Raw genomic sequence first — 21955 nt, 5'->3', positions numbered from 1 at the left:
AATTGCAACACTTTCGCAATGCACAGTAACAAAACGGCGACGAGGGGGTGAGTAATTAGGTGAGTGCGGAGCAGATTTCATTTCTCCCCTGTTGCCAAGACATCTTGGGATCAGAATCCTGCCATTTCTGTCATTTAAGGAATTTTCATGGACAGCAAGCACACGGGTTGAACAACACGCTTACAGAGACATGAGCGGAGCAAATGAATGTGACTATCGCTAGTAAATCAGCACCTGCTATGTTGGCCAGGCCGTTAAAGGTCTTCCGAACTGACAACATCATATCCCAAGAGGAGGAATTGATACTGCTAGTAATCCCAAAACCACCTAGAGGCAGATCCTTGATATTGCTTTGGATCGTCATCTTCTTTGCTCCTGACAAAATCAGGCCAAGATGGGACAAAAGTAATCAAATAGTAGCCGCTTGCTTTTTTTATCATTGGGGGCGCAGTGGTCTCCCAACTCATGTCCAAATAATCGTCCACTCCCTACCGTTCCCTCATACACATAACACCCCACCAGCGTGTGTTGAATTACAACCCGTCCACTCCCCTACAAGTTTATCCAGTCGTGTCATCAGAAAATGCCGTATCCAGAGCCAGCCCAGCAGACCTGATGTAGGATCTGGTGTGGATGGGTAGTTGATGGCTCGTCTCGGGAAGGTTTTGAAAAAAGAAACTCGTGTCGTCAGATTCGTAATGGTCGAGGCCGCAAAGAAAATTAGAAGGGACTGTGGTGATCATGTCATAAGGTCTTGAAGTGGTCTTCTTCGAATTTTGCATGTCATGGAGGGTATCGTAGAATGCCGCGTGGAATGGCCTGGAAGCAGCGCCGGTGAAGCGACGAGGCCGTCAAGAAAGCTTGCGAATTAACAGGTGAGAAGAGTCGGAACAATCGAACAGAGAAAGATTGCCCAAACGGAACGCTCATAGATGCAGGTCAGCATCGTGGCTGCGGTCACCGCTGCCGAGGCAGCCCACCGCCAGTCTTGATACCTTGCAAACTGGACATCTGACCCATTGGTACGCCCATTGGATCTTGACGAATGGTTTTCCTCCGTTTCAGATCGAAGCCTGATTCGATACCGTGACTGTCGGTACGCCCGCTGTCGTTTTCATCCTCTCTTGCACGTTTATTCGACGTCGAAGCTCCGTTCATCGATGCTGAGGTGTAGTTTGAGGCGTAGTGATCACCTGCAGGCGTGCCATTTGCGCCTCGTGAATCACTCATGACGTTGTACAGATTGCTCGATGGCGCAGCTCGCGGAGGTGTTTGGTATCCTTGCTGCTGCCACTGATGAGTTCCGTTGGTGCCACGAGGGGTCGCTCGGCCAGAGGCAGTCTGATGTGGAGAACCCGCCATTTCAGGAGACAAATGAGGATGATCGCCTTGCACTGTTCCAACACTTGGAGATGGATTGTAAGCATATTGGGTGCGGTTGCTGCTATAAGCAGAAGCATTCGCACCCATGTAGCCGTTGTCTTGTTGCTGGTCCGTCTCGGCATCCGTCGAGCCCGCGGATACGTGCCCATGCGCATATTGCTCGGATTTGACGTCATGATGGTCGGGATCGCCGCCATTGACTGCTCCAGGAGCGGTGGGGGGTCCCATCTCGTTCTTGTAAGCATTCGAGGGCATGGCACCTCCAAAGCGGGCCATGTTCTGTTGAGTCGGGGTGTGATGAGGCGCATAGGCACTTTGAGACGAAGGTGGCCCAGAATAATAGGCTTTAGAGTCGGTGAAGCTTTGTTGTCCTTGATATGGCTGCATATTAGAGATGGAACTTCCAGGCGGAGTGGTGGCAGGCGTAGTGGGCATGGATCGTGCATTGCTGAGGCCAGTGTCAATCGACAAAGGCTGAGTGCTTGAGACACTGCTTCCCATGGTTGCAGCTCCCCACTCATATGAGCTTCCCTGATTGCCCATACCCATCACGCTGGAGGCGCTTGTGGGCGGGGTTGGAAAGGTATGCGCCCGATCGAGGCTGGGACGTCCAGAACCAGGGTGAGGGGCAATAGAGTGTGGTGTCGGCGGTACTTGCGAGCCAACAGTGCTGTGCATGGAGTGGTGATGATGCAACGGGGGAGGTTGTGAGGTCTGTCCGTTCCTAGGGGGGACACCGTCTATCCGACGTCTCTCGGTAGCTGCAACCACTGCACTTGTCCTGCTCTCGTTCGTGGGATGATAGAGCAGCCCGCTAATGTTGTGGACAAATAGTGGATAGAGCTGATCCGTGATCTTTTCCTTGTTGGCAAAGTCCAACGCTCTATCGAACGGTATCCTCGAGGCTAATTAGTGGATGCAAACACGTGTGCCAACGGCCACTCACCAAACACCCTTCAAGTGCATAGGACCGATCTTTACAACATGACGGACCTTTTCGCTCTTGAGAATGCCATCTCGTCGCCCTCGCGTCATGCCGGCAACGTTGAGCAGCTTCGTGCCATTAATCATGTGATTATCTGCCAAAAAGACATGTCAATTGGTGCACTTGTTGCGCAAAGGACCATCTTCTGGTCTGCCATACCTTCTCGCCTCGCGACACAAACGCCCTTCGCCTCAACCTGGAAGCACAGACTTCCCTCATCTTCCCAAAGGGTTGCCGTCACGCGAGGCTTCATCCCAGGTGGCGCTATCTGACCCGTCTGGTCAAATTGGTGTGCAGGCTGAGTGCCATAGCCGTGGCCCGGAGCGCTTCCGCTACCCATGTAACCATGCTGTGAGGGAGGGCCGGGCATCATAGCTGGAGCCATGTCAGAAGTGTCAACCATTCGGCACAGGTAGAGCTTACCAGGAAGAGGAAGTGCTTGTGGGTGTACTTGGTGGGCAGAAGATGGTTGTGTCGCCGATTGGGGTGACTGAACTCCATTCGAGTAAGAGTATGGTCCGTAGGAGTGAGGCGAGGGCGCATAGTGAGCGGGACCTGACTGTATCACCTGCGGTTGTGGATATTGAGAATAATGTGGAAGACCCGGGGCGGTTGCAGACTGAGGGGTATAGGGCTGACCAGACGACATATGGGACGGGTGCATCTCCATGTAGGGCTGATTTTGATTCATCGTGAAGTGTGGACGTCAAAGGCGTAGATAGAGGCTAATGTTGCAAGCAGTAGCTGTACCGCTTTCGCGAAAAGTGTTTAATGCCGCTGCGGCGTTACAGGAACCCTTACTCTGCGTTTCGGGCCCAATGGCACTTTTCGCGTTTAATGATGTCTGGAGTTATCGTTATTGTCGTAGTCGTCTTGCGCTAAAGACTTGAGAAGCGTTCTAATATTCAATAATTCGATTTCGTGCAGTTCGTGTAGATCGTGCAGATCATAAGCTGCCGTCAAAGATCTTTTCTATCGTGAAGTTGGTGCAGACCGCAGGTACATGAATTGGAAGCGTATGCACAGCGACTGACTAGAACACAGCATTCACCCAGCTTGGCTTGAGCAAGGTAGGAGGCAATGCAGATGAAAGGTCAACCGCTTGATGGAGAGAAAAGGCGCTTTTGCCGCAGATGTAGGGTCAGATATATTGTTGTGTGCGTTTTCGTAATTCGTCATCAAAGATCAGCTAGAGGTGGTTTGCTTGATGCAATAAAGAAAGTGCGACCGCCTTGCTGCAACACTCATGCAAATTGATAGTGTCGCAGACGAGAGCGATACTGCGGATCCCCAGGAACTATGCTGTTCTGGAAAGTGTTTCCCGGGTGCCGGCCTCAACGCAATGCAAGTGTTCGTAGATGATCGCGAGGGTCATCCAAGGTCGATATACCATACGCGCTGCACAGAAATGAGAAAGTGCTGCAGGACAAGCTCGAAGGATCAACAGGTGTGATTTTATATAGCGAGCGGCAAGACTTGGAGGTGAAGGAGAATTGGCGAGCTCAAAGGTAGGAACAATGACAGGGAGAGTGACGAGTTGGGCTCTCCCTACTCCCAGATTGACGGATCCTACAAAGGTGCAGACGTTGATTCTGTGGTTCAGGGCAGTGGACCACGGACGTCGGCGGCGGGAGAGGCAGCAGGTGGATTGAGAGGAACGAGTTCAGAGAGGTTGCAGGAAGCGGCGGCAGGGAGAGCAGCAGCCAACAACGCAGGCTAGTCTTTTAGAGAATGGGGATCTAGGGCAGAGAAGCAAACGCAGAGCAGCGGGACGAAGGCAGGTCGAGTTAAGTGTGAGAGGATCGGCAGCTGTAGTGCGGGTTGAGCAGATGGGGAGGTGGAGGGCAGGGTGGTTGGTGGTTGGTGGGCTTTTCTTCTTTCGCGCAAGCACAAGGTGCTTGTCCAGGGTCAGCGTTTAGTGGATTAATGGACACGGCTCGCTGGAGGGATCTTCGCTTGTGGATTAGCTGCAGAGAGGCCAGAGCGCCAGAGCGCCACTCTTAGAACGGGGGGCGATTTGGCCGTAGTAAATACTGAGAAAGTTCCGAGTATTGTAAGTTGCTGGGTACGGAGTACGGGGGGAAGTGTAAATTGGAATAACTAATTCATTGGTGATGATTGTAACCCTTAATGGGAATACACATAGATGGTACAAACCACAGGTCGGATACAGGGATTGTTCTCACCTACCCCTTCCATGCCCATGTTACGCAGGACTTGACCCAGGACTTGACCCAGAGAGACTTGACCCAGAATTTGCTGACGGTTAGCTTGATTGCGGGAATTGCTGTGCTACCTGGACACACTGGAGAGGTGCCTTGCTTCTGCCTTGTTCTTTTGACTAGACTTCCATGACGACAAGAGCAGATGCTAAACATTCTCCTTTAGACGGCCCATGAGTGCCATGAGACAACCGGCCGGTATCCAATACACAGGTAATGGCAATACGTACCGTGGTACAAGTCATCCCTGTCATCCGAAGCCTAAGTGTTTAAGCCTTTTGATGGGGACGGAAAGTGCTGAATTCGTGTGGAGGGCTGGAGTGCGCTGGCGCTGCTAATTTAGAAAGCCCCTCCCCCATTTCTCGTTCCGATTGTCACCCTTTTAGTTTGGATATAACATTCTTGATGGTACAAGTAGGCATAAATTCTGCATTAGGGCTCGGCTATGGGTGAGCAGTGAGCCGTGAGCAATGAGCCATGAGCCGTAAGCCGTGATCAGTGAGCAGTCAGCAGTCAGCAGTGAGCAGCAATGACATTAATGATCAATAAGCAAGAACAATTTTTTGTTCATGATACTTGCAAGGCTGGAGTCACGGATCACGATGGGATCAGATTCTTGCCCTCCTTGCTCTCAGCTGTAGTGCATTAAAGTGCTCGCATGGGACAGCTGGTACAATGACCAGTTTTGCCGTTCGGTCTGTCTAACAGGCCGTAGCATAATGAACCTTCTGAGTTGGTGGCCCTCAATTTTCGAGTCCTCTCTTCCTATCTTGGCTGACCTATCGTTTCGAACCAATGGAGAGTTAGGGCCCCCCCTCCGGCGCTTGAGGGGGCCAGAAACAGCGAATCCAATAGCGGATGATCGGCCAGCTGTCCTACAGTCGATCAATTATACTCCGTAGATTGACTTATCTCCTTGTCATGTGTGACTTGCCCTCCCCATGGGGCTGAAGTGCTGAAACTTCGCGTTTTGAACCAGGCGAACGTTGAAGATACAGACACACGAGCCCATGCAGCTTCTTCGAAGTCGAGAAAACTTGCACAGGAGTAACGCTGCAGCAGTGATGAAAGAGCGGGGCTGATGACAAAGACACGGCTCGCTGCAGAGGCAGAGCGCGGCAATGCAGGATGGCGAATTCCTACATGACAGAAGCAAGCAATCCTTTCTAGGAGGGCCAGATTAAGCTTAAGCCCTAAACTCAAAGTGGACAGGGTAGAGTACGGGACCGAAGAAATGGCAGGAAAGAGGGGGGAAAAAGGGGGAGGTGGAGCCTATCATGATCACCGTGTTAGTGTTAGTTAATGGGGATCAATGATAAAATAACGCATCCCACTTGGCAAGTCAGACTTTCCATGGCCCGATTCGGGTCTATGTACCCCATATATCCCAGGCATGATGATCATGATCCCTGTAGTGCTTTTGCAGCCCGTGATGCTGTGCAAGTTCGATCGATTGGGGCATTATTCATAGTCATGATTAGGTTACCCATCGAGCAGTACTCTGGTACAAAGTACTATGTACTCCATGGTATGGATGTAAAGAGTTGAGCGTTCAAGTGATTCACATGGTTAGTTATCAATGAACTTTAAGAGCAGGTTCGGAAGTTCGGGTCCGATAAGTGGATCACGAAAAAAAACAGGATACATTTCTACGGAGTGCTACGCGTAAAGAACAACATGAATAATAAACACGTACCATGAGACATAGGCGCGCTCAGTGTTTACCTAGGAATCAACCCCCAACCCTTGAGTAGATAGTAATTTAGGGTGGTCTAGAGGCCAAGTTCGGAGGTTCAATGTAGTATGCTTGGTGTCATTTCAGGTACAGAATAGTTGAGGCCCTTTAACGACGTATGACACAATGCTCTCGAAGCTGAAAAACCAACGGTGTTTTAATTGTCAATTCTTCGCAAGTGGAAGTCACAGGTAAAAGTTCTCCCTGACTGCATTCCAAAGGGAGTATCCGCATCCTTCCGCCAGTGATAGCTTCCTGCTTTTCTGCTCTGGGCTTGGGGACATCTCAGGTCAATTACTCCACACTGGTTCCAGTGACCGAGACCTTGTGCCGGTTTCGGAAGCACGATGGCCGCATGCTCACGAATCAGATAGGTGCTGACATCTGGCCTGCCACACAGACGGAGCAAAAGCTGGCTATAGCTATGTTGAACTAGCTCCAACGATTGACACTCTGGTATTGCATTGCATTAGATGAGCTTTGGGATAAAAAGGCGCAAGGTGACGTTGACATCGAACGGCTGTCTGTCAAGTGTTTGGCACCATGTTGCAACAACACGGTGCTGCGGTACAAGTGAAGAAAGCGAGACCCGTTATGCCCGGAAAGCTTAACGCGTGTTTACTATGACCGTGGCCAAAATATACTGGCCATCGAGAGCATCATAGATGTTTCAGGAGCAATTTTAGAAGAACATCTGGCATCGATGTGGACTATCGTCCTAGCTAAAATGGAAGATGTGTGGTCCGACTTCCTGCAAGGGCTCTTGCATGAACAATCTCACCACGCGCATGAATAGCTTTGCACTGCAGCGCCAAAAAGGACGCTTTCTGTCTCAGATCCGCGCGGGCGATTCGAGCCAATAGTTAAGCAATACGCAGAGATGCCATTTCCACGGCTCAGTTTCGTGAACCCTCGAGTAGCTGCATCACTACTTCGTCCTGCATTGGTGCCAGAACGCGGCTCAAACGTCCGCAGGTCCTGGATCTGCACCTGCACAGCAACGCGTCCCGTCTGGCCATCATCAAACACAGCAATCCGAATACTTCTCTGAACAGCAATATCAGTCCCAAAGACATTATTTTGCTCCGTTTGAGATGAGATCGGAAGCTAGACAAGATGATGTGGCACTTGAAAGAGCGGTGAGTAAAACTGACGGCTCAATGAAACTTGTTATCGTGAAATCAGATTACCAGCCGTACTAGCCTCTTGTATTTTCCATCCCCTGTCGGGATTACATTTTTGGCTGTTTTTAATTCTGGCTAAGGAAAGTTTCGCAGAGGTCGGTGCTGTGCCGGGAGAGACTTACTGGGTGTCGAGATAGCCACGTAGCACGCTGGTCCCCACTCCCCACCAACTAAGACGGAGTCCAGTACTTGGTCTTTTACTACCTACTGATCCTGGTCCGGCAAGCATTTAAATATGGTCTGGAACTAGACCCGCTTTTTCAAGCCAATCGATCTCTAGCCATGCCTGGCCGACTTTTGAACGGCTGCCTCGTCCCGCTGCAGTAGCCAGTAGGCAAGTATGCCCGCCAGGTCATGGTTGATCTATTAACGTTTCTGGTCGCGGTGCAAATGCAGTCTATGATTGGCAAGGTTCATGCTCAATGTCGATTTACCTTGGAAGGTTCCTAATCGTGTTCGCTTTAGCCCACAGGGTGTGCCGCACCGGAATTGGGTCAATTGTACCGACCAATGGTTTGACAAATGCAATCTCCTTAGGTGCGGCACCGCTGGGCAGAGAGAGAAGAATGGACTTGAGGTGAATTGGATGTGCAAGTCAAAACGTTTTCCTTCGTGCGGTCGTAACAAGCTCTGCGTGCATCGGACCTTGCTTGGGTGTCGTCGAATCACTGCCCGCAGTCGGACGTGGACAAGCGGTGATGGATCAAGTGCTCATGCAAAACAGACATGCATGAATCCCGGCGCGGGGAAGGACGGGGCGAAATGGTAGAACGAAATGCTACCTCAAGGAGCTATAATGTATGACGATGGAATTTTTTATGCCTTGAGTTGGTTCAGAATTTCACTCCGATCTGTTCGCGGTGCTGAAGCGCATTACTGCATAGAACGTTCTGGGGCATTCTTGAATGTTACGATTTGCTGCCAGACGTTGAGCCATTGTGCATCTAGTGTAGATAATGACAAGCCAGTACTTCGATACGAGCGTGACAACGACTCGTGAATCTTGGTCCGAAGTACCTTGAGAGCAATCATTATCCTCCAGTCCTGCACACTGAAGCGGATTTTGCCACTGTCAAGCGTAATCACCCCTGCATACATTTTGAATTCAGCCTCACCTAGCAGGATGACTATTGCAGCCTCAGGGACGAAACTCGTCTCAAAGACCGTGGGGTTCTTGCTTTTGGTTTGCATCGTCTGATAGAAGGACAGCCAGGTTGCGGAAGCGGATGAAAGCCCGAAATTGATCGATGTTGGGGAAATGTTCACCTGTTGATTGTTCGCAACATTTCTCCAGCCCTGACGTTCACGCAGAAGAAGTTTCGGGTACAAGGCTATGGCGACCACTGAGTTGACAGCAAACTCATTGCTGCTGTTTGAGGTGTACCTGTGTGGTATGGCAAAGAACTCACGTCTTCCGCCACCTAGACGAGCTCTGCGCAAGGCCTCTTTCTCAGTTTCATCCAGTAGAAGGATACCAGTATCGCTCAAAGTAACCAGCAGTTGGACCCTTTGATCTTCGATTTGCGACAAGGTATAATGGTTCAGGAAGTTTTTCCTGCAAAATTCGTGGGCGTTCCCGGTCAAGCATGCTCGTCGCCAGGCACTGTAGGCATTATACACCAACAATAGATCCGAGTTGCCCTTACTGAAGGCTAGCCTGGCGGCTGTTGCCTGAGTATTGGAGCGATCACTGTCCACGAAGGGCGATTTTGAAGAAAGCATAGCAGCTATGAATACCATGGCGTCGAGGCATGCAAAAACCAGTCCTTCCAAAACGAGCTTGCCCAACCAGATATCAAGTGGGAGCTTGGCAAGTTGTCTGCCTATTGAAGTCAACGACTCTGTGTCCGTGAGCGCCTTAATATCCTTCAAAAGTTGGATTGCCCTCGTAATATTTCTACTCGTTGGTGGGTCGAATGCTTCGTTCAATGTCTGCTCGATGTCGCCCAGATTCCAGACCTTGATACGGAGAATTGGGTCCTGTAAACTCAACCTTAACATTTCGGGTACGTGATGCTCGGAAAGGAGATTGTCGTGGCGGTAACGCGTGACCAAGTGGAAGCAGAGTCCTTCTTGTACTCGAGCTGCGCGTCCGCGCCTCTGACGGGCTGAGGAGCGGGAGATGAATGCTTCTGTAAGCTTCGAGAGCTGCCGACGTTCGTCAAAGCGCATGACTTTCTCTCTGCACGAATCAATCACAGCCGTGACGTCAGGTATTGTGATACCAGTCTCGGCGATGTTTGTTGCAATGACAATCTTTCTATGCTTGACTGGAGGCCGCTCAAACGCCATTTCGAGATCATCATTTGAAAAGGACGAATGAAGCAGATGGATGACCCACCCACTCCTGAAGGCTGATAACGAGGTGATTGTCCGATGAAGCCTCCTAATTTCAGCAAGGCCGGGCATAAAGATCAAGATACTGTTTCTGCTGATCTCCACATCGCTCGAGATGGCAATGACGAGATTGGCTATGAGGGTATAGTCAATCTTATACTCATCGTACTCTGCCAATACTTTTCTCGTTTGTGCACTATATCTTTCCAAGCCAACTGTAAGACTTCTGATACGTTCCGATTCGTTTCGCTCAATCGCATCCTCCTCGTAAGTTTCCACAACATGATGGTTCGACGCGTTGTCCTCCTGATTGCGAGTAAGCTCCACTGCGTCCTCTAGATATTTGATGTCAACAGGAAACGTCCTTCCAGGAATGTTTAGTACAGGGGCGTTGCCAAAATATTCTGAGAACCGGGTAGCATCAATAGTAGCAGACATGAGCACGATTTTCAAATTCTGACGGCGCTGGCATAAGCGGCGAAGAGCAATGAAAAGGAGGTCTAAGTCCATTGTACGCTCATGGACTTCGTCCAGAAGGAGGAAGTCAACATCTTCTAGATTCTTCGAGCTTTCAAGCATCCGTAGAAGAACACCAGTGGTGACATAAGTGATACGCGTGGTGGAGGACACTTTGCTCTCCAATCTTATCGCGAAGCCCACGAGAGATTGTCGGGTCCCTATTTCAGATTTATGTTCACCCAGTTCTTCCGACACTCGTCGAGCAAGTGAGATTGCAGAAATTCTTCTTGGCTGGGTAACAAGTACTTTACAATCGTTGCCAGCTTTCAGACGGCTTTCAAGAATAAAAGAAGGGACCTGTGTAGACTTTCCGGCTCCTGTTTCCGCACATAGGATTGTGACTTGATTGACACTTATTGTGTCTATGATTTGCTGGCAATGCTGCCAGACTGGCAATTGCTGACGAATTTGGAGCATCTTCTGGTACCTCACCGTGCTGACCTTTTCTTCCCAAACAGCCTTCAAAAAGTCTGGGCTGTATTCAACTCTTTTGCTCTCGAGAGGCCTAGAAATGCCTGAAGGGCCTTGGGTGCGCGTCTCCTCTTGGACTGGCTCATTGGCATCAGCTTTATGCCGCGATTTCTCGTTGTTTATCAGTGCCTGAATACGTTTCAGTGCGTGCCTATCTGCTCTGTCCGCCTCCTGCTGCCTTCCTTCCAATAGCTCTTTCCAAAAATCTCGCCAGACGCTTGGTAAGCGAAGATACACTTTATCATCTTTTGTCGACTGCGAAATTGCGAACAGCATTACCGTACAGAGGAAGCCTTCGGACTGTTGCAGAGATGTGGCTGCAACATTGGCCATGGAGGCAGAAACAGATCGTGGCTGCAAGTCGTACGAGAGCTGGGCTGGGAGGGAGAAGGGCGAGACAGCCACGTCTTGGTCCTTCGACCATGAAACCCGAACACTGTGCCGATATGAATGCGAGGAACCGGAGATCTGGCGTACCGCGATTGTGGAGCTGGCATCTCTGTTAACAGATTAGCTTACCGGCAATTATTGTGTCGTGGATACTGGGAGTCAATTGAAAGAAGAGCGGGTCTTGGCAGTAAGGCCCCAACGGACTGAGGTCGTAGACAACATCACGTTAAGTGCTGTCCAGGTGTCGAATGGAATGGCCAACTTACCTTGCTTTACAAACGTCTTCGAGAACTTTCCTAGGTTTTGCACCAGCTCCCAATGGGCCGAAGTCTCTGATGGTGATTGGCACCGCGGCCACCGTTTCACTGTCGGGACTGTTGTTTTCTTCTGTGGAAAACATACTGCCGAATAGCTCTTCGTCATCGGCATCGTTGTCTGCGGCAGATACGCCTCCCCCGACCCCACTGCTGGTACCAACATCGTCCCCGAGGCTAGATCTTTTATTCAACCGTTTTTGACGAATGGCCAAGGAATTTGATCTTGCAGCTTCCGCTTCGAGATCACCCTTCACCTCGTTCCATCGCGCCATTGCCTCGTCGCGATCGAAAAGGACGTCACGTTCGATCCTTTGTATTCTTCGGTTTAGCTTCTTAGCCCGCTTGTCAATGGCTGGTTGCTCCTGCCCGAGCCCCTTACCGCTCTGTGACCTTTGCAGAAGCTCGTGCTTTGCAGAAATATACTGGTCAATCAGTTGATCAGGATCGTCGTCATCGCTGTCGTCAGAAACCTCTGTCATCTGACTGTCATCGGAGACTTCAGCCTTCGTATGAATTGTAGGCGTTGACGAGGGGGTACCAAGATCAGCGTCATTTAGGGAAGGTGAGTAGCTGCATGAACGGGTGCCTGGAAGGTCAGAACTTTGAATATTTTCACAGGTTATATTGGCAGAAGCAGGACTTCGGGTTTGAGAAGCAGTAGGAATATACCTAGGACTCCGCTGCTGATAGCTGGGAAGGTCTTCGGTGTCGGAATGCAATGCTAGCCAATCCAGTGCTTCGTCCAAGCCCCATACAAGAGAGTTCGAGCTAGGTTTGGCAATCATAGGTGCGATCTCTACCAAATGCTGTAAGACGCCCTCCAGGTTATGGAAATGTAGTGATTGCAATGTCTCTTGTGCAGCCCATAACTTGAGGCATAGGTCGGTATCGTTGTAGGGTCCTTCTAGCTTCTGGATAGGTTTCACATCTCGTGACGATGCCCTCGCCAACTCAAGAACTTCTTCTACAACGTGGTGCAGCCAGCTCTCGGTTTCAAGGAGCATTCCAGTCTGACGTAAACTGCGTCTTTCTGTTTCGAGCCTTGCTATTTGTCGGCTAACGTCTTTTCTGGAGCGCTGCCTGTGAACATCGAGGAGGTTCTGGAGCTCAGCTTCTTCCAGATGCTGCTCTAGCTCTTCTGGCGTCATGTGCTGTAGGTCTGAATCTCCATTGTGCAAGGCCACCTGACTTTTGCTCTCTGTCTCCGCATACGCATGCTTACCATCAACAGAAGATAGTGAAGGATTGTCTTCAAATTTTGCAGGGATTTCATCAACCCTTTTAGAAGGTGTGCTCACCGTAGCGAATCCCCTAGCGGGATTACTGACGGGCTTCTTCTTCTTCCTCTTGATAGAAGCCATCGGGCCGTATACAAGTCCAAAGATAGAGGCGGTCGTAAATATGTTATGATAGTTTGGATAGTAATATTTGGCAGACTCCAAATTTTGGTTAGTATGCCAAGCAACACCTTACTACTAAGAGTAGTACGTAAGTGACACAGGTACTCCGTACTAAGTAAGTATTCATGATACAAATTCACAAGCATCCACACATATGAGTCTGCTAATCCTAAATACTACGGAGTACTTCATTTGGATTAACAACATCCAGCCTTGCATGTTCGACGATTGTTTTGGTCCAGAAATACTAGCGCTGGGGTGCCAATAATTGTAATAACAGCAGTCATTGCCAATGAAATAATCATTTAGCTTACTGTGCATTGCGAAAGTGTTGTAAGTGCAGAGTTGCTGGTGTCATGCGCTCTCAAATAGAAATAGTCCATATAAGCCTTCTACAAATTGAGATTGAATGAAATCTATATTAAATTAATGCTGCGTTTCGTCTGATTCTTTTGATATAATTTTGATTATACGAGATTCCATCAAAGAAAGTAGAGTTTATTATGTAGAGAATCAACTTTATCAATTCGAATCAATATTACTATTTATCTGTATCAAAAGAATCAGACGAAGCTCGGCAACATTTTGATATAGAACACATCTAATAAGTCTATTTATTGAGCCCCTATCAACTGTATCGACGCGGCGCCAGCAATTCTCGATACAACGCCAAGGAGTCGCAACACTTTCGCAATGCACAGTACCATGGTAACATCAGATTCTTACTATGGCGGTGATTTTACATAGAAACATGCTAGAGCGGTACACAAGCAAAGGCTGGTGGTACGGGACTCGAAAGCTGCAACCGGTTCCGAGATGTGTTTAGATCGTCATGGTGTGTGGCAGTTGCAATGAATGGCTCCGGGTAAGGCATCTTGACATGGAAGATGTTTCTCACATTGATTCCTTCTCCACACCACAACCCAAGGACAAAATTATACATCCTTATTCCGTGTTCTCTACTATTCTTATACTCTCAATCCTCCCTCTTCGCCGAGTTGTTCTAGAGCAGACGTGATGTCACCGACACGTGCACCAGAGCCAACCCGTACTTGTTTCGATCCTTTCAACTCTTCCTCAACTGGCCATCAACGCGCAGAAAGCCGCCTGTCTGGATCCACCTCATGGCGGGAGTCTCGTGCCCGCAAGCTCGCACATCAGTTCTCTGACAGTAGCGGTGGAGGAGGCGTGGAGCATCTCTCTGATCTGGTTGAAGCAGGAAAGGAAGATTTGGGCAAGGATGGAAGAAAGGAAAATGGATCTTGGGAAGTAGGGGCACTAGCCTTGAGGGAGAAAGGATGGCAAGAGATTCGAGGATTGATGGAAGGGAACAAGAAGAGGAAAACCGAGGAACAGTTCAAGGACTTCAATGGATATTGCAAGAGACAAAAGGCTAGTCCTATGCACAAAACCGATGACCCTATCACCCGTACGAGATCCCTCCCTGTCCCTTCACAGGCATCCATAGAGCCGCCGTCACAGATCCCAGGCCCGAGGGTTTATACGCTACCCAAATCGACTCCGGAAGCGACCCCTACAGAACCACAAATCTTCCGGTCGCTGACCCTTTATCTCAATGGCTCTACATATGCCTCTGGTATCTCCGATCACAAATTGAAATCTCTCTTCGTCCAGCACGGCGGCTCTCTCTCCATCGCTCTTGGTCGTCGAACTGTCACTCATGTCGTTCTAGGCTCTATTGTTGGTGGTCTAGCAGCTGGCAAAATTCAAAAGGAAGTGGCCAAGGTGGGTGGCAAGGGCGTGAAATATGTGACAGCCCAATGGGTGGTTGACAGCGTGCAATGTGGAAAAAGGCTACCAGAAAGTGGGTATCGGGCTGTTCATATCGCAATGAAGGGGCAAGGAAGTGTGTTGGATAAGATGGGCTTTACGACAGAAAAGGTGGATGAGGACAAGAAGGGGAGTTGATGAAAGAGGTAACGAGATTATGAACAAAAAGCCGATATCCAGGACAACTTCGGATCTTAATGATATGAAACGAAAACATACCTGAAATTCTTGAGAGCTCCAAATCAACAGCTCCACCTTGGGACGCAAAGTCGTTTTGATAACCAGAAGAGCTCCCACACGATCTGGGCAGGCCAGCCAAGGAAAGCATTGGTAGGTGGACTTCAAGTAACCTACTATGTTGAACAGAGTGGTATCGAATCCCGGAACAACCCCATGGCCTTGATGCGCAAGGCCGATCACTCGATGCGATCTTCCATAACCACCCCTTTGCGCCTAGAGATGAAAAGACGGGAATACAGGGAAGGAACAAGCAACAGCACCAGAACCCCGCTCAAATCCAAGCAAGCGTTCTTGGATCCACCTCGTGAGATCGGACGGCAGTTAGTGATTCTCCCCTTCTACCAAGCTACTCCATCTCTCCGCGCTCTCCTTCTCTATTACATCCTCGCCTCCATATGACAGACCGCATCCACCAATCTTCAGCCCAAGACCACTTGATATCCAAGCATTGTCCTCAGACATGGAGGCCAACCCTCCTCCTCCTCCTCCCTACGCCTACAGCCCCTGCGCTCGGGCTAAGCCAAAACGAAGTGCAAGATTTCTACCAAGAGATTCACCCAAGAGGTGTCTAGTCAGTCACCACGCAAGATGCATGCACAAGTACAATACACGACTATGAGCCGCAAACCCAAGCCATATCTCATTTCCCATACGGAGTACATGAAAAACCAATTGGCTCCTGCGGAGAAGCCGAAACAGGAAGGACCTTCCCAAGCACTGGGTATGATGATCATCCCTGAATATGTCGTCGCGGGGGAAAGAGACACACGGCTATCAAAGCTTAAGTCATGACAAGTATATCACGCCAAAATGTACTTTGCACGAAACCGAAACCGCTCGCGCTCGATTTGTCTCATCAATATATCTGTGTCCGAAGTACCCGCCAGCCACCTTCTCAGCTACTCCCTCAGCCATATCAACATGGAACACATCCCGTCATCTAACACAACAGAACTGGGAGATGTGCATCTAAGCACTACAATCTCCTACCCCTTCAGGCACTCGTTCGATACACCAACTCCAGAATAACTAGATTAACAGACATTTCCTCTAAAGCCCGTAATCCGAGTTTCCTGTCTAATCGCTATGCATCCGTTTCATTCGTTTCCTTTCTATCCCATCTCGCTTGTCTGTACACAGAAAGCCCATAGTCTCGACCAACGTTGTTTGATTACCACCCCTTTCCCCGAACAAGGTCGATGTGACAAGAGGGAAGGAAGAACCCCACCAAAACAAAACATCTATACAATCCAGAGAAGTGAGGAGAAGCATGATATGTGCACAGGGTTCGTTATCTGAACTCCCTCCCCGTCGGTCCATCAAATAAACGCCGCAGGTCTCCCTTCAGAACCACCCACTCCTCCACCAGCACCGCCACCCCCATCTTTTCTCCCCGCCCCTCCGCTCCCTTCATCCCTCCTCCGCTGCTGCTGTTTCTGAATCCTTCTCCACCTCTCCTTAAACTCCTGGTCTTCGGGACTCGGCACCTCGATTCCCTTCATCGCTCGTTGCAGTTCCTGAGCGGCTTCCACTTCCTGAAACGCTCTACTGCGCTCCGTAGTCCCCTGGGAAGGCGGATCTCGAGTCCTGGTTTGGGATCGTGGATCGCGGGTTGTTGACTCGAATTTGATGGTTGTATTGCGATCTCTCGCGGTAGTACCTCCGGTCGTGTTCTGGTGTGGCGACATCGGTGTATTCTGGAAAGGGGCGGAGGCCACTGGAGCTGCTTTCGGCTGTGCGGACTCGGGGGGGGGTTGTTGCCGGGGCTGATAAGGGTTGTGGCTGTGGTAGGGTGGTAGTTGTGTGTGCTCGTGGGGTGGAGGCGTCGGCGGTGGAGGAGGGGTCGCTGTGATCGTTGGAAGAGGGATGTGAGGTGTCGGTGGGTTTGTGGGACCTGCCATTCGTCGTCAACCCCTGCCTCTTCTTCTAGTGGGGATGAAGGTGCAGAATCGCCAAAGGCATGGCCTGAAGTGAAGTAGCCAGGATTGTGAAGGTCTTTGTACAGTGGGGCATTATCAGACATGGCAGTAGAGCGGGAGGGTGAATATGATTGCCTGGGAACCAGCGGTGTCTGTGCTTCAGGAGATGAAGCAACAGAATCTGATGAAGTAGCAGCGTAGGGATAATGCTCAATTGAAAGTGGACGAGGAGGCGAGGGATAAGGATCGGGATCAAGCAAAGCAGCGTGGGAATCACCCTTGACAAGACCCAGCCGTTCTTCCTCGGATGCTGTCTTCATTGCACGTTTCTGTTCCGCGCTGCCAGATCTCGAGCCCATGCCTAATCGTGACGGAGGGGGATCAAGGTTCGAGGCTGATTGATCTCCGGGAGCTGGCGATTTAGGACCTCGAAACATGTTCTGAAAGGAGAACTGACGTCGGCTGATTTTGCCAAGTGGCGATGGAAGGGGAATGTTCGGAGCGCCAGCGGGAGACTGCACGGCTGGCTGCGCAGGCAATGGCTTCGATCGTGGGGAGTTTAAACGACCGCTTTGATAAGGTTCAGGTTTGAGCCCTGGCGGTAAGCCATAGATATGTTCTCGAGCCTGCTCTATACTTCCTGGACCATAGGGCTCGATCGGTGTATCGGGCTTTCCAGGATAGGTCTTGATATCGGCGAGGGCGACAGGATGTGTACGGGTTTCTCCATTGGCATCCACTGGATCAGAAGCGGTTTGTCGTGGGTGATGTGTGCGCAACACGCTCGATGCACGCGAACGAACAGTTTCGAAAAAGCTGTGCTGATGGTGATGTTCATGTGCTTGGTCTTGTTGTAGCTCGTCCTCATCCGGAAAGCGAGACATGCCCAGTGGGGGATGTATTGTTTTTCGTCGTACGATCGGACTTGGAAGACCGTCTCCTAAAACGGTCTTCCTCCGCCGAAGACCATCCCATTCAACAATTTCGTTCTCTTGGAGTGGTTCTAATTGATCCTTCAACTTCTCCTCGCGGTATCTTCTTGCTTCTTCTTCCTCCTTCTTCTGCCGAGAGACTGAAATCCGTCGAAGGATTGCTGCTGTGCCTCGGATCGCATCCGCCTTGGGTTCGGTCTCTGGTTGCTCTTGCTCGCCAATTTCACGGACTTGATCAAGATCGCCCTTGAAGACCGCGGCATCAGGCACATCCTTGGCAGATTTGGACATTTGCAGTAGCACACTCCAGCGCAGATCTGTAAGAAACCCATGATGACGGTTGCAATGCCTGTCGGGGTACCCTTGAAACCTTGGAACAAGATCGCAGAAGTCACAATCGTTGCGCTAGTGAAGAAGACATAGTAGGTAGGGGTGACGAGGGCGGCGTTGAAGAGGTTGAGTGCTTTCTGTTCGAAATTTAGCTCACCCTTTACCCGCCAGATACAGATACTCACGTTGAGGTAGATGATCTCTACAAGCAGCGTCGCTATAACGAAAACCAAAATCACATACAGAAACCACTGGTTGAACTGCGGCACCCCACGTGCTTGAGCAATGACTGCAGCTCCGAGTCCTTGAGTACAGACGACGCTCAAGCCTCCGATCAGACTGCACACGCTGATGTAGACAAGCATGCTCTTTTTGCCATACCTTGGACCTACCCAAAAAACAATGAAGGCACAACCAACCACTATCACACCTGTATATGTCAAAAAGCCGGGCGTAACCACGAAGTCCTTCATGCCCTGAATGTCGGCAACGGCCGATTGAGCCGGCGCATTCATCACAATCACGACAGACCCGATAATGCAGTTGAAGCATCCAATTTTTCCTACAAAACTCAAGCGTTCTTTCAGGAAGATAGCGGACAGTATAGTCGTTATCACCACGGAGAGGGCGCCGAGTGGGGTGACGAGAATGGCATCGACGAAAGCATATGCGACGAAATTGCAGACCTCTCCAACAATCATCAATGTCATGCCAGTCCACCACCAGACATTCTTCAAGTAGCCGTAGCCCTCTCCCGCCTCTTCATTATATTTCGTATTCGCCTTCAGCAGGCCCATCTTTTTGAGGACAAAGGAAATGCCAATGAAGACGCCAGAGGCGATCGCGAGCACTATACCAATTACTTTGTAGACTGGAGGCCGATCTGGCTGGGCCGGAGCACTGCCAGCCCGAGCGACAAGCTGGTGGGCATTGGTGAGGACATGGGTGGTTACCTCCATAGCGAACTCACAGGGCAGCTGCCCTCCGCCAAACTCTGATTTCAATGTGTAAGTGGGCCAAGTGAAAAGGTGTTGATCTCTTCGGTATTCTAGATTCGAAACTTGGCAACAGCGTGAAGATTTCGTTATATCGTATTTGATCTCGTACGGACATTGACTGCGATCTTTAGGGAATCATGAGACGTATCGCATGGGACAAAGACCAAGAAGTGAGACGATGAATCACAGTCAACTGGGTCGCGACGTTCCCATCTGGTATGTAGTGTATGTTGAGACCAGGAAGAATATGGTATTAGAAGTGCAGTTCGCTCAGGTGTTCTCAATTAGAGAATCGGTTGTTGCGTTACAGTACGGTGTTTAGCGACGGGTGGGGGGGGCGGTTGGGTGGAGATCGTTCGAGAGAGCTCTGATGGGAGCCAGCCGAGTAGGTCTTTCTGGCGAGAGAGTTGATCTAGAGTATCCTTGGGTTGGACGAGAGTGTCTGCACGTATCCGGCATAGAGTTCTGCGCAGTGGACACACAAGGCTTGCGAGGCACAGAATAATCTTGGATATGTAGCCAAGTTTGGGATAAGTAAGAGAAGAGGAGACGGGGCCCCAGCCTTGACCTTGCAGGCGCGGAAAGTGGAGGAGCTGTCTGGGCAACAAAACCAAAACCAGGCTCGAAACCTTAGTAATGACCCAATGCCCCAATGCAGTGGCTTAAGATGCAGGCCTACGGAGTACGTAGTAAGTCTACTCTTTCTATTATGGTCGTCAGATCGTCATTTCCTGTTTGACTTTCACGCCACCGCTCTGATCAATGACCAAATGAGAACCGAAAAGTGACGACGCCTCTAACACGCTTATCCTGCCCTCACTCTCTTCAGGCCTTGAACCTTGCAGCACATACGCGATCTCGCCAACTCCGTTCGAGCTAAGCTCCCAAAGATCTACGGTTCTGGGCTGGCACAGCCTTCCATCATCCAGAATTCGCACATCATGTCTTACACACTGTGAGTACTGGTCATGGCTTCAACAGCACAATCAGGCATGTATGCATCAAGTAAGCGATGGGGACGTGGGAAGCCGAACGGTCAGCACAGTTTCGCCATACTTCTCAAACATTACCTGCAGCGCGTCGTGTCTCACCGTACGCTTCCCACCAACCACCACTTATGCGTGACCGCGTTGCTGGAACTAGTCCGACAGCCAGAACCCGGGATTCCGCTCACCTCGACAGGGCGCAGCTCATGGCTTATCATGTCTGGGGCTTGACGAAACGCAGCAATGGTAGGACCGAATTACCAGGATGCCTTACTATCCAGTCTACTTTATCATCTCCTAACCTTCGGAGGCGAGATACAGTCCACTACCGCCTGAAGTTCTGAGTGGCGTATTGAACGCTCTCTTGCAGGCAACCAGTCATGAGTATGCAGCATTGGACCTATTGAATCATACATTTTGTCCTTTGAATACGCAACCGCTCTGGGAATGCGTGGTTGAGTCGTGGTATAACATGCTGCTCCATATACATTCTTTTATCTTTCATATCATCCTTCATTCATGGACAGCTATCTTGCCGTATATATTTCATATTCTCTATAGCTCTATCGACCACTACATGTTATCGTTGTGTTCAGGCTTACGAAGGCCGCCATCCAGCACATCAGCAAGCCGAACATAGGTCAACGTACGATTTTGATATCATGTATCCAGACACTTCCTTATAACGATTTTGTTCCTGTTCGACAGCAAGTCGGTTTCAACATGCATGAACATCGTCATGGCTTACGTGACTACGCTACCTTGGATACGCACGAAGTGGTTGAAGGCAACCGCAATCTAGTTCCTCTCAATGAAAAATCACTCACAAAGGTTGCAGCTTCTTACAATCTATGCAATGCAATCATGGAGAAGATCAACAAAGTCAAGAACAAGTCGGGAGTAGTCATAGGTAAAGACAAGATTGTCGAGTATTTCCATGGAGCACACAACGTGGCAAATCACGCTGGCTGCAAAGATGCTGGAAATTGAAATCTGTCAATTATGTGAACCTTTTATTGACGCCACTTCCCCAATGGTTCGATGTTGGCGGTCAGCATGGTCTTGGAAAACATGCTAATACGTGCGACCTTGACTTGAGCAAACCTCTTCAGACTGGCAATACGGTTTTGATTGCTGTCGATGTGGAAAAGCAAGGAAGCCTTGGACGAAATGGCATACGTCAACCCCACTAGGACTGCCATATCTGCGACAAGCAGATCAGAACCAAATGGCGAGATGCAACGGCTATCTTTTGAGATCGGACATTGCTACTCTCTTCGACGCCAGAAAATTTGCAGCTGTGCCCAAATGCGCATTGCCACACTTAAAAGGTCCAGTCTTTGTGGTAAAGTTACCAGGCCCAGAACGTTAGCTGGCGTATCTTTTTGCCCTCTGTTGAAGCATACGGTGACAGAACACCAATAGCTCCTCTGCTGAACAAGGTATCTTCCCTGCTACAATGTCACGTGGTCTTACGTCTTGGCGTTTGGTAGTTTAGCTCTTCCGTTGCTGCCACGCAACTTCTTCCTACTCCATACTCGATCAATGAAGTAACTTGTTCCCAAACCATTGCAAAATGGTGAGCTAGAAGATAAGTCGACACTAAACAATTCCGGACCGAAACGTGAAGCCGGAAACGATCTACTCAACCAACCAAAACTAAAGATCGCGAAACCGAGCCAGCCACTCTTGTCAGCGCCCAGTCCAGCACTGCTAAAACAATTCCGACCAATCGATGATGGAAAGTGTTAGAGACATCGCGTACAGACTCAAATCATTATACTCCGGTGCCGGATATGTACTGCTTGCCATGGCA

General features: G+C 49.9%; 4 protein-coding genes across 4 annotated transcripts; 1 reads left to right on the top strand and 3 right to left on the bottom strand.

Moving 5' to 3' along the window:
• Positions 1 to 957: 957 nt before the first annotated feature.
• Positions 958 to 3059, bottom strand: EPUS_07300 (uncharacterized protein; the record flags this gene model as incomplete). Its single annotated transcript, XM_007806706.1, has 4 exons — positions 958 to 2281; positions 2330 to 2462; positions 2528 to 2743; positions 2792 to 3059. 4 exons carry the CDS (start codon positions 3057 to 3059, stop codon positions 958 to 960), a joined length of 1941 nt encoding a protein of 646 aa, XP_007804897.1.
• A 5323-nt stretch (positions 3060 to 8382) lies between these two features.
• EPUS_07299 (uncharacterized protein) lies at positions 8383 to 12904 on the bottom strand (the record flags this gene model as incomplete). The annotated part of the gene is made up of 2 exons (XM_007806705.1): positions 8383 to 11335; positions 11493 to 12904. 2 exons carry the CDS (start codon positions 12902 to 12904, stop codon positions 8383 to 8385), a joined length of 4365 nt encoding a protein of 1454 aa, XP_007804896.1.
• Positions 12905 to 13960: 1056 nt separating this feature from the next.
• Positions 13961 to 14872, top strand: EPUS_07298 (uncharacterized protein; the record flags this gene model as incomplete). Its single annotated transcript, XM_007806704.1, has 1 exon — positions 13961 to 14872. One exon carries the CDS (start codon positions 13961 to 13963, stop codon positions 14870 to 14872), a length of 912 nt encoding a protein of 303 aa, XP_007804895.1.
• A 1600-nt stretch (positions 14873 to 16472) lies between these two features.
• Positions 16473 to 19114, bottom strand: EPUS_07297 (uncharacterized protein; the record flags this gene model as incomplete). Its single annotated transcript, XM_007806703.1, has 3 exons — positions 16473 to 18142; positions 18187 to 18292; positions 18341 to 19114. The coding sequence occupies 3 exons, from the start codon at positions 19112 to 19114 to the stop codon at positions 16473 to 16475; spliced, it is 2550 nt and encodes an 849-aa protein (XP_007804894.1).
• Between the last annotated feature and the right edge of the window lie 2841 nt (positions 19115 to 21955).

Source organism: Endocarpon pusillum (assembly GCF_000464535.1).
Source record: "Endocarpon pusillum Z07020 unplaced genomic scaffold scaffold5579, whole genome shotgun sequence".
Taxonomy (NCBI): Eukaryota; Fungi; Ascomycota; class Eurotiomycetes; order Verrucariales; family Verrucariaceae; genus Endocarpon; species Endocarpon pusillum.
This window is presented reverse-complemented; position numbering and strand designations above follow the sequence as displayed.